Source organism: Centroberyx gerrardi, chromosome 14 (genome assembly GCF_048128805.1).
Source record: "Centroberyx gerrardi isolate f3 chromosome 14, fCenGer3.hap1.cur.20231027, whole genome shotgun sequence".
NCBI classification, from domain to species: domain Eukaryota; kingdom Metazoa; phylum Chordata; class Actinopteri; order Beryciformes; family Berycidae; genus Centroberyx; species Centroberyx gerrardi.
The window spans coordinates 5,918,256-5,931,154 of NC_136010.1; the positions used below are offsets into that span (position 1 = coordinate 5,918,256).

The 12,899-nt window shown below is 43.0% G+C and overlaps 1 protein-coding gene across 1 annotated transcript in view; it reads left to right on the forward strand.

Moving 5' to 3' along the window:
- The window catches only part of celsr3 (cadherin, EGF LAG seven-pass G-type receptor 3), a 127,469-nt gene that overhangs the window by 99,420 nt on the left and 15,150 nt on the right, over nt 1-12,899 (forward strand). The window contains exons 24-29 of the mRNA XM_078288237.1: nt 1,462-1,650; nt 2,215-2,401; nt 3,468-3,635; nt 4,789-4,915; nt 6,044-6,250; nt 10,774-10,948. Coding sequence (XP_078144363.1) covers nt 1,462-1,650; nt 2,215-2,401; nt 3,468-3,635; nt 4,789-4,915; nt 6,044-6,250; nt 10,774-10,948 — 1,053 coding nt within the window. The remainder of the gene's footprint in view (nt 1-1,461; nt 1,651-2,214; nt 2,402-3,467; nt 3,636-4,788; nt 4,916-6,043; nt 6,251-10,773; nt 10,949-12,899) is intronic.

Below are 12,899 nucleotides of genomic sequence, written 5' to 3' on the forward strand. Positions count from 1 at the left end.
TTTATAAAAGCAATGAGCATTTCGTTTAGTCATTAAACTTGCCATTAAACAGACAAACACTCTTTCTGTCTCTCTCAGACACCAGCACACACACACACACACACACACACACACACACACACACACACACACACCGTCTATTATATTGAGTGATTTCCACAGCTCCTCTCTCTCTGTATCGAGTGCGGTTCCACTTCTATTTGCCGGGTCAAGTGCTCGCTCATTACTGAAACACTCCACATTGACTATGAACTTCCTGTTTCACCACCTCATTTCCTATAATGCGACGGTCCCTCCGTCCCGATGTGTGTGTGTGTGTGTGTTTATGGATTTTTGTAGAGGCTTTTCACTCCTCCAAATCCACAGAGGATAAATTAGTTTGTTGTTATAGCCAATGAATGATCACGGGTGGCAATTTTCCCTTCAAGTCTAATGTAAAAAAAAGGGAGGAGCATTAAATTTCTGAGTTAAGAAGGAAAGTGCCGCCCACCTCAAATCCTTCTCCAGCTACAGCAACACCAGACTGAACATATGAAATTGAGTGAAAAGGAGCAGAGCAAATTTAAAACTGTACTGTTGTGATGTCAGAAAGCTGATAGGTCAGTCTGTAGCTTGTGTAGTTTTGGACCAATTAAAAAGATGGTGAGTGTGGTTCGGGATGGGTTATGGTGTAAGTTTGGTGCTATGTGTACATCAATAAACCACAGTCATTGTTCAGATTTCATGGGACTTCAAAGAGAGATCGCGTTACGGCACAAAACAGGAAGAGGTTCTGTTCTTCCAGAGCAAACGGAGCTAAAGCTTTCAGAGTTTCTGGCAGCAGACGGTGGAAGGAGGGAAAGACTGATGGAAAAATCACTTCCAACAGGTTTATACTCTGAAAGAGAAAACAAATGCATGCAGAGTGACACCAAGGAGGCGGGACAAGTTTGTAACATTTTCTGTGGAACAGGAAGCAACAGGGCTTATGGGAAATGTAGTCTTAATTTGGAGAAACAATAGCATTAACAGTAGCACAGGCTATCAATCGTCTCCACCATGGTCTCATTTATTTATGGTAATTACATCACTATTAATCTGACAATGATACACTGATCCAAAAAAAGCAAAAAAGACCAGGGCATTCTTTCTTTTAGATTAAAAATGCCTTTATTGATTATGGCATGGTTCTCTTGAGCATTACAATCTCTTTTTTCTCTCTTGTTTTATATTTAATGTTCAAGAGAACCATTTTTGATCTAAAAGAAAGAGAGCCTTGGTGCTTTTTTTTTGGATTCTCCTGATAACCCCACCACCAAAGAGCATCTTTTATCATCTACTGAATGATACATTGATGTTTAAAAATGCTACATGTAGAACTTTAAACCAGTAGCTTTTCTTTACGTTGCTATTGTACTGTATTCCTGTGACCAAATATCTGTGTGTGTGTGTGTGTGTGTGTGTGTGTGTTTCTGCCTCCAGTCATGAACCTGGACCGCGTGGAGAACCACACCCACGTCCGGAGGCGTTTCCCTCGGTACCACACCACCCTGTTCCGGGGCCAGGCTCTGTGGGACCCCCACACCCACGTGGTGCTGCCCCCCGCTGCCCTGGTGCCGCAACGACAACAGCAGCACGGCTGGAAGGAGAAGGAGCGGGCCGAGAAAGAACGTACGCACACACACACACACACACACACACAGACACACACACACATATAGAGACACAAACACAGGATTGTCTACACATCTCTGTCTGTCTCTTTCTCTTTTTCTTTCTCTTTCTTGTTCTCTCTCTCTCACACTCACTTATGCTTACACACTCACTCTCTTGCACTTACACACTCATTCTCTCACTTACTCACTTATTCACTCTCACTTGCTCTACACACACACACACACACACACACACACACACACAACGACAACAGCAACACAACTGGAAGGAGGAGCAGAGAAAGAAAGAACGTACGCACACACACACACACACACACACACACACACACACACACACACACAAACACAAAGAAAGTGTTAACAGCTAAAATCATGTCTACACATCTGTCTGTCTTTTTTCTTTCTTTCTTTCTTTCTTTCTTTCTTTCTTTCTTTCCTTCTTTCTTTCTTTCTCTTTCTTATTCTCTCTCTCACACTCACTTATTCACACACACACAAATTGATCTCTCTCTATATCATCTGAGTCGATCTGTCACTCACGCAGACTTCTCCCTTGTAGCCTCGGCACCTCAGAACGCCGCTCCCGCCCCCGTCGGCATCTCGGCCAATCAGACGGCGGAATACACCGCAGCCAGACGCACCGTTTCGCTGCCCGAGCCGCCCATCACCATCGTCATCATGCTGATCTATCGCAGCCTGGGCGCCGCCCTCCCGCCCAAATACCACACCGACAGACGAGGAGTCAGGTGGGACTCGGTCGCTTAATCCGACAACAATGTGACTGTGAAGGCAGCGCTCATTTCCCATGTGTCTTTTATTCTGTATCAGACAATAAACCACAATGAGCAACAACAGGATATTGCTTGTATAAAATGGCTGTGGGACGCCATTAAAAAAACATTATCTTCGAAAAATCTTCTATTTTAATCAGTTACAATGAAAATTAAATGGGGCTTGTCCCTGAGCAATGCTGAAGCCTGCGCCCCAGCTTGCCAAAACGGTAAATAAAAATGTGATTTGTGCCTTTACTTTTTTTTTATGCACGCGTTTTTTAGCGGTCGGTGGTTCCGGTGGGAATCGAACCTTTAAGTCTGACGGTGGTATAAAGCCATGAAAATCTTGAGTCAGTTCATAATGGATTAATGTCAAATCTACCTGTCATATTATTAATTAGGTTAGGAGCCGCTGTGGAGTAGACTTTCAGAGACATGCCGGGATTTTGCCGCTGGCACAACCAAGGAAATAATTTAGTGTCACCAAAAAAAGACAAAAAAAGAAATATGGCACTCTGGATTTCTTCTTGCGTGTGTATATCTAGGATGATACTCTACTGTTTCTATGTTGGGTTTTTTTATATATTACTGTTTTTATTGGTTTATATCGTCTTTTATTCTTCTTGTCTTATTCTGTCTTTATTCTGAAGTAGTCAGTTTGTATGTCCAGGTCAGTCAGAACTGTGTGTATTCTAGTGTATCTAATTCTGCCTCATCACTTTCTTGGTCTTTCTTTCTTTTCCTCTCGTTTTCTCAGCCTCTCTGTCTTTCTTTCACCCTCTCCTCCCTTCTCTCCCTCTCTGACGTTCGCTACCTCGCCTCCAGGCTTGATTACCAAGTAATGAACTCTCCAGTTGTCAGTATCTGTCTGTAAAACAGTCATTTGAGTCTCGTCTAATATATCAAACTCTGTCCTCTCTCTGTACGCTCACCTCCTCGTCTCTCTTTTTTCACCGTCTCATCCAGGACCTCTAACTCTATGTTGTGTCCCGTCTAGTAGATCTAACTCTATGTTATGTCCCCCCCCCCCCCCCCCCAGGCTGCCCAGACACCCGGTAATGAACTCCCCGGTGGTCACTGTGTCTGTCTACAACAACCAGACGTTTGTGGGCGGGCACCTGGACCAGCCCCTCCTCCTGGAGTTCAAGCTGCTGGAGACGGCCAATCGCAGCAAGCCGCTGTGTGTGCAGTGGAACCACAGCAGCCCGTGAGTAGATGTGCACACACACACACACACACACACACACACACATACATGCATACACACGCATATGTTACCTCACAATATGATTTGATACTGATTCTGTGGGTCACGATACGATATGATCCGACACAGTTTGATACAATATTTCTCAATGTAATGATATTATTGATCCAGCATATGATTTGTATTGAATTTGTAGAAACTATACAGATAAGATTTGATAGTATTGTGATACCATGGTTATGTGCATTATTTTGTATGGATTATAGGGACAAACTGTAGGATTTCCAGTCCTCTTTATTAAGCAAATCAATATAACGAATGCAGACTTCTGCGTGCTTTAACGCACTGAAATAACTTAAAATACAGACATTAGTATTCAGATTTAACTGCAGACTGTTGGAAAACATCGTTGTCTAGTCAGGTTTGTGTGTAAATTTGTCATGTTACCACAATATTTGAATATTGAGTGGCATGTTACTTTCTTGAGTGAGGTCTTAAGGTTTGATTTTAAATATGAAATGTGCCAAAACATCTGCCTTTACACCTGCTGCCACTGGATTAATGGCACCCACTCTCATTATTTGCACTTATTGTAAGTCGCTTTGGACGTCTGCTAAATTACATAATGTAATGTAATTATTTCTAAAGAAAATTTCAAGTCGAACACTCTTCTCTTTTCTTTTAGTTTGGTGCTTTATTTGTCACACCAAATGTTTTCGGCTGCATGGCCTTCGTAGCACGAAACTAAAAGAAGTAGTTTAGTCAAGTGGGGACCCCGAACTTCTCGAAATGCAGTGAAATGATCGCTAGACTTCACTAGACACCTACAGGAACAGAGGTTTTTACAGACGTGGAAAAAAAAAAAGATCTTCTGGAAATGAACAGGGTTTACAAGTACTGATATGAGGATTTGCAGAATCAGTCATGTTCATGTGGACAGAGTAGACACACATATAATATGCACATTTTATGCACAGTCATGTTTTTAAATTCGACTTTCAGTGACTCTGTTTCCTCTGCTATGCTTTCCTCTCTCTCTCTCTCTCTCTCTCTCCCTCTCTCTCTCTCTCTCTCTCTCTCTCTCTCTCTCTCTCTCTCTCTCTCTCTCTGTCTCTCCCCCTCTCCCCCTCCCCCCCCCCCCCTCTCTCTGCAGGTATGAGTTAGGAGGCTGCTGGACAGTGAGGGACTGTATGGTGGTTTACAGAAACACCTCTCATGTGCGCTGTCAGTGCCAGAGACTGGGAACCTTCGGGGTGCTGATGGACAGTTCACAGAGAGAGGTTAGTGCTCCTCTTATCTTTTCTTTTCTTTTAAGTTTTGCTCTTCTTTCCATAATGGAGCACGTTATGGATTAAGTGTGCAGTTTCCCTTCTGTCTTTGAATCGAACATTACGGAAACTCGAGTTCACTTGAGCTGGTAATTGCTGGATTTCGGTCGGTATGAAAGTTTAAAATCCCGAAGATTTAAATCCTAGCGGACACACTCAAGTCTAAAGCAAGCCTAGTTACAGCTGTTAAAGATTTTCAAGGTTTAATGCAAACCCCTGCCCATCACAGCAGCATACTGATTTATGATGCATCATGCTGTAACATCTCTCAGAGAGACAGCCAGGACACTTCTCTAACCAGCTGAGACACATTACGCTTTGCCACGAATTTCTTTCCGGCTTTAAATGTATACAGTTTACTTGAATTTGAGCACTTTTTTAATTCCAGTAAGCATTTTGAGCATTGAAACCAGCTAGAACTGTATAAGACTTGTTTAAAGCTGTGTTTACTGACGTTATGTTACATGATTTCATGGTACTTCTAAGTCCTTACATGTAAAATTTTAAATTTCTCGTTGTCATTTGAGGCTGCCAACATGAGAAATTGCTTAGTGCAGCTTTAATTTTGTCATCCTACTAACTTTCTCTCCAAATAATCTAACATCTGTGATAAATATGGTCAATTCCCACTTGGGGAACCCAGCCAGCTAGAAACTGAAGCAACAGCAGCCCAACATCATGTTTTAACAATGCTTTCTCATCACTTTACTTTGTAACGTTTTGTCTGTTTGTGTCTTTTGTTTTTTTTTATTTTCTTTTACATTTTTTTTCTTTCTTGTGCAGCACATTGTAACATTGGTTTGGAAAGGCGCTGTATAAATAATGTTTACTTACTTATATTGCCTTATTTCCCCCTCTGCTTTTCCATCCTCTGCTCCTTCCTTCTTCCCCTTTTCTACTCATTCTCTTCATCTCTCTCTTTTACTTTCTCTCCCTCCCACTTTCTCCTACTTTCTTGTTCCCCCCTTCCTTCTGTCTACCTCCCTTATCCACCAAAATGGTACGTATACACACTCTCTCCCCCTCTATCTCCTCCTCCCTCCTCTTCCCTTCTTTCTCCCCCCCCTCCTCCCTGAGCAGCAGTTGGAGGGGGATCTGGAGACGCTGGCCCTGGTCACCTACTCCTCGCTGTGCGTCTCCATGCTGGCGCTCCTCCTCACCGTCCTGGTGCTCTCCTGCCTGCGAGGCCTCAAGTCCAACACCAGGAGCATCCATTCCAACACGGCGGCGGCCATGTTTCTGTCTGAGCTGGTGTTTCTGCTGGGCGTCAATCAGACTGAGCAGCAGGTGTGTGATCCTCCTTTCCGTGATCCTGTTTGTTTTGCAGTGTGTTTGCCTTCTTCTTTCTCTTCCCCCTCTATTCTCCACACCGCTCTCCTGGCCGGTTCCTCATGCAGTGTTGCGGTAGTGCTATTTTTGTTAAGTAAATAGCAGCCAGCAGTTTCAGTGAAGCTGTCTACTTTCACTTTTGTTCTGGCCTCAAAAATCGGTCGCGTTGTCTCTACTTAAGTGTCATTTTGCAGGTGGAACCGCCTTCAAACTGTAGCTATTGATGGAAAACTGGACATTTATATCCTTTGTTCCTGTATTAACTTACCCTACAATTAATAAACATGTAGGCTACTGTTTTGTCGAGCGATTAGTAGGATAACATGCAGGTAGACCTATGCCACCAAATATTTTATGCCGTAAATTCAGTTAAAATTGGTAACAGTTGTCAGAACTGATCAAATCAATTTATTTAGAGCATCAGATTGCATTATGATAAAATAATAATAAAATTAATTTTTAGTATGGTTTAGGTAGTCACTCATTTTCATGAAAAACTAGGAAAAAGACACAAGAAAACTGGCCAGTAGGTGAGATTTGAAAGCCAGTTGAGTGATTGGTATTGATCAGCAACCCTATCAATCCCCCGCAGATATATTATGTTCATTTTGCGCTATAATAATTTTTAACATCCACACTGAAGGCAGCTTGGTCTCCATTTTGAACTTCAGCGACAAAGTTCACATCACATCAAGACACTTTCCAAAGCAATACTGTACTTTCCTCTTCTTCTCATTACTCTCAATTATTCCTACGTCTTTCCTCCTCTCCCACCCACTTTCTCTCCCTCCCTTCCCCTCCCCTGACCTCTCTCTCTCTATGTGTGTGTGTGTGTGCGTGTGTGTGTGTGTGTGTGTGTGTGTGTGTGTGTTTGAAGAGCAGTGAGTCTGAAAAAGTCTTGTAATGAGGGTGCTGCAAATATGTGCTCACTCAGCATGAAATCCAATTAATAAGCTGTATCCCGCACACTGTCGACTGTATGAGTCTTACAGTACGACTGGTTATTTATAGCTGCAAAATATGCTCTCTCTAATTCATTTAAATCATGCTTCGGAAAGCATGTTAGTGCTTGCAGCATGTGTGTGTGTGTGTGTGTGTGTGTGTGTTTGTATTTGTGTGTCTGTGTGTGCATGAACTAGTGTCTGTGTGTGTCTTTCTGTTTGTCTGTCTTTCTGTTTGTAATTGTGAGTGTTTTTGTGTGTGTTTGTGTATGTGTGTGTGTGGGTGTGTGTGTGCTGAGAGCCCTAGCTGTGTGTGTGTGTGTGTGTGTGTGTGTGTGTGGGAGTGTGAAATCCATCGTCTGGCTGTATTCCTGCCAAGGCTGCTGCTATTTCCGTGCCGTCTCTGGTTGTGTCATTAGGAATTTGTGCTGTGCTTCCTTTAACCTTTAAATCTATGACTTGGGAATCTTTTTTTTTTTTTTTTTTTTGCTTAAAGATGCAGCGCACTAAACCACCATAAGTATTTCTCCTTTTTATGAGACTTTAAGAAGGCTAAGAGGAAATATTCACAACATTTACATTTAGCTGATGCTCTTTTCCAGTATGATTTACGACTGCGACAGTACAGTAAGGGTGCGATCACACCTACAGTTTGTTTTCTTTGGTCTGGAACAGTTTATCTTGTGGCATTTTTGTATTTGGGTCATTTAGGTTCACACTGACCAAATACAAGCGAATCAGGGCTTGTAAACAAAAGTCACATGACTCACAAGTAGCTTGTTTATTGGACAGAGTTTTAGTAACCTGTCATCCTGCAGGTTAGAGATTTTGACATTGGGAGTCAAAATAAATCTGAGTCCCTGTAACTTTATCTCTTGGATCTTATGGACTCGTCTGACTCTTGTCTATCTCTTCTTCTGTGGTGTTCATAACAGTGCAGAACACCTGAAGAAACAGCTGAATATGAGCATCAGTCCAGACTTCATTTTGTTCTGCTAGGCTTTCCAAGCATGAGGAACTGCTGGCTATCAGATGTCAGTATCGTTTTGGGGTTGTTTCCTGGAGTTCAGATTACGTTCCACTCCTAACGAACCTCACCGCAGTTCTCTTGTTAGAGGGCTGAGATTTTTTTTTTTTACATTTTCAGGCATCTTGGTGCCAGCAGAGTTCAATTAGCATTGTTCTCACCTGGACAAATGAACCGAACCAATGGACTGACAGAGTAAACGCCTCAGAGTTAAAATAAACCGCTCCAGACATGGCTCGGTGTAAACACGGCCCAAATGTCAGTTCTTAGATGGAAAACTTAAATGTTAACTTGGAAGGTGAGACACAGGAGGGAAGGTTCTGGTGGGATTTGAGCCAACGTCAGGTCTGGTTCGCTTGTATTTGGGCAGTTTGGACCTAAATGACCCAAATACAAAATAAACTGTACCTCTGTGGCGGTGCATGTGCTTCCTGAAACGGGCGAATTCAGCATTACTGCCCTACCAAGCCAAACAGCAGCACCTGCATGAGCACTGAAACTCAGAAAAAGACAGTAATGTTGGAATTAATTTTGGTTGAAACGTCATCAAAAGTACACATCAAACTTTTCTTGTTTTCTCCTTTTTCTTGTTTTCTTCTGTCTACTTCAAGTGATTAACAATTTTTGGTGTGCGTTACCTCTCTGTTATATTAAATTAAATCTAAACCATAGTCTTGACATTTTGATTGTAGTTACTTCTGTTCTCCACTTTCCTCATCTCTCAGCGCTCATGCAGCATCACAGTAATGATAATAAAGACAAAGTTCCCCCGTGTGCGTCCCACATTACACTTCATAAGCTAATAAGACTGGAGGCTGGGGCCGGGGAATAAATCAGCTGATATCTTAATCTTTTGATGTCATTACTTTTTTAAATGCCCTTCCTTTGGAGCAAAGCGTCTAAACGTCAGGTGGATTTCAGTATTAACAACACAAGAAGCTGCCGTTTGTAGCTGGTCATCACCTTTAGGGATGAGGACAGCTTGAAGATCCACTGGTCAAATTAAAGATGCAAACATATCAGACACTTAAATGTTCCAGATTATAAAATTGACAGTTCAAACCAAACAATCTGCATGGTAAAACTGAGCTGATAATTCCCATAAAACCAGGAAAACAAGCCCGTGTATTTTGTATTAAACGTTTTCCGACGTTTACACAGAAACGGCGTGAACTCTCGTATAAAAGCTGATCATGTGTGCGTTTGTTCTGCGATCGCCGTCGCACCCGCGATCGCAGTAAAGAGCGTCCTCTCGGGTGTTATTACTGTAATGCGGCGCGGTCGCAACGCTCGTTTATATTCATATAAGTCGCTTAACGCGCTTCCTAGAGATATAACGCGCCGCCATAAAAACCGTTCATTAGTTGCGTCGGTAATTAAATGGCGAACGCCCGTCATTTGATTACTGACACCTGCTGTTGTGTAATAAAGACTTGTTGGTGCCGTGCCAAGATGTCGGCGCCGCCAACGTCACAAAATCGATACGAAGAAGAGTATTTTTCCTCTCTAACATCCTTTCTTTTTCCTTGTTTCTCCCTTCCTCCCCCTCTCTCTTTTTTCTTTTCTCTTCTCGCTCTCTTCCAACCTCCCTTCCTCGCTTCCTCTTTCTTCCAACCTTCTCCCTCCTTCCTTTTCCTCTCTCCTTCCTTTCCATCCTCCTCCATCCTTCCCTCACCCCCTTTCCCTCACTTCTTCTTTTTCCTTGTTTCTCCCTTCTTCCCTCTCTTTTTTCTTTTCTCTTCCTGCTTTCTTCTAACCTCCCTTCCTCGCTTCCTCTTTCTTCCACCCTTCTCCCTCCTTCCTTTTCCTCTCTCCTTCCTTTCCATCCTGCTTCCTTTCATCCATCCTTCCCTCACCCCCTTTCCCTCACTTCTTCTTTTTCCTTGTTTCTCCCTTGCTCCCCCTCTCCCTCTTCTTCTCTCGCTTTCTTCCTGTACCTCCCTTCCTCATTCTTCCGCCCTTCTCTCTCCTTCCTTTTCCTCTCTCTTTCCGTTCCATCCTCCTTCCTTTCATCCATCCTTCCCTCACCCCCTTTCCCTCACTTCTTCTTTTTCCTTGTTTCTCCCTTGCTCCCCCTCTCCCTCTTCGTCTCTCGCTTTCTTCCTGTACCTCCCTTCCTCATTCTTCCGCCCTTCTCTCTCCTTCCTTTTCCTCTCTCCTTCCTTTCACCCATCCTTCCCTTTCTCTTCCTCTTTTTTCTTCCTGCTGCTCCCCCTTTTCTTTCTCCCTTCCTCCCTTCCTCTTCCTTCCACCCTTCTCCCTCCTTCCTTTTCCTCTCGCCTTCCTTTCCTTTCTCCTTCCCTTCACCCATCCTTCCCTTTCTCTTCTTCTCTTTTCCTTCCTCCTACTACCCCTTTTCTTCCTACCTTTCTCCCTCCATCTCCCCCCCTGTTCATTCTCCATCCCTTCCCTCTCCTCCATATTCCTACTTCTCTTTCTCCTCCTTCCTCCCTCACTTCGTCCTCCCTTGCTTTCTATTCTCTCTCTCTCTCTCCCTCCCTCTCTCTCTCCAGTTTCTGTGTACGGTTGTTGCCATCCTGCTGCACTACTTCTTCATGTCGACGTTTGCCTGGATGTTTGTGGAGGGACTTCATATCTACCGCATGCAGACTGAGCAGCGCAACATCAACTACGGAGCCATGAGGTTCTACTACGCCATCGGCTGGGGCGTGCCTGCTATTATCACAGGTAACACACACACACACACACACACACACACACACACACACAGTGTCAAATACACACATACAGTGAGACATGCTTGCACGCGCGCACACACATTGTCATATACACAGACACACACACACAAGGTGTCCGATCCACACACATTCAGGCATGCACACACACAGATACACACACACATTTTCTCTAGACACACATCATATCATTTTACAATATGCACAAACACACAGTTAGACACACACACACACACACACACACACACACACACACACACATATCTTGACAGATACTGTAATTTTGCAATAGCACACACATACACACACAGTGTAAGAAACATGCAAACACACACACACACACACACACACACACATGCAAAGACACACACACACGGCCAGAAATATGCATGCACACACATACACACACAATCACACACACATACTGACACAGATTCTGTGACATATGGCAGAAACATGTACATACAGATATACAGCCAGAGGCAAGCCCTTACACATTCACACATGCATGGAAACAGACTGTCATATGCACACACACACACACACACACACACACACACACACCTACACACATACACGCACACGACACAAGGCGAATCTGGCTGTATAGATAAGGTGTCCTATTGACACTTGTATTAAGCAGATTTCGGTGACATTTTAATAGAGACAGTAAAACACACCCCACACACACACACACACACACACACACACACACGCACACGCACACAAGCAATTTCTTTCTTGACACATACTGTAAGCTAGTAATATTTCTGTCTGTCTGTTTTCCTCTCTCTCTCCCTCTACTACACACAAACACATGCACACACACATTCACACACACTTGCAGTTTCTATCCAGATACATACATGCTGTCAATTCCCCTCTATCTGTTGCTGTCTCCATCACTGTCACACACACACACACCCACACACACACACGCACACTCCTCTAACCGCTGTATCTCCTTGCCCAAGGGGTGGATCTGTCTGTCTCCCCTATCTCACACATGCACACACACACACACACACACACACTCACACACACACACACACACACACTGCCTTAATGTCTCTTTTCCTCAGGCCTAGAGATGTGTCTTGTCTGTCTGTCTTTATGTAATCTTTCTCTCTCTCACTTTCTCAATTCAGTCTAATAAACATTCTTCATTGGCATGGCGGTCAAAACCTTCATAATATTGTCCAAAGAGGTTTATAATACATTACGAGTAACAAATAACATACAAACAATAGAGGCTTCACAGTTAACGTCACAAATCAACAGCTGGCACCATCATGGAGGTCCATCTGAGAATTGGTTGTGCACATAATGGCTAAATATAAGAAAACAGAGAGACCTGAAGAAGATTGCTGTGGTGTGGCTGTAGGTCAGTTCAGTCATGTTTTAAGTAAAGGTGAATAGTCTCGTAAGGTAGATATGTGACACAGTAAACTGTCCTGTCTTAACCATGGTTTCTACTCTAGGGCTGGACGACATGGTTGAAATCAATATCACGATAATCATAAGGATTTTTTTCGATATCGATATATATGACGATATGGCTCACATAAGCGAAATCACATTAAATAATCAAATTAATGTTCATCATATTGAACCGAATGGTAATGTTTGGTGTGATGTCAAACTAAACTGAAATTTTCACATAATATTCCTACCATACTTCATTTTGTCTGAGTTTCTAAATAAAACTAGCTTATTCTCATCAGTTCAGACAGCAGAATTCTGCGTCTCGATATCCCAAAATCACCATATCATCACAATATAATCCCACTGAAAGACGATAAACGATAATATTGAATTATCATCCAGCCCTATTCTACTCCAAAGCACTACAAGTTGTAGCTGGAGAAGAGTCAGCTCAGTTAACCTGAACAAACTGTTAGCTAGCTAGCCAGCAGGCTCATTTAGCAGAGCAAGTGATGTTA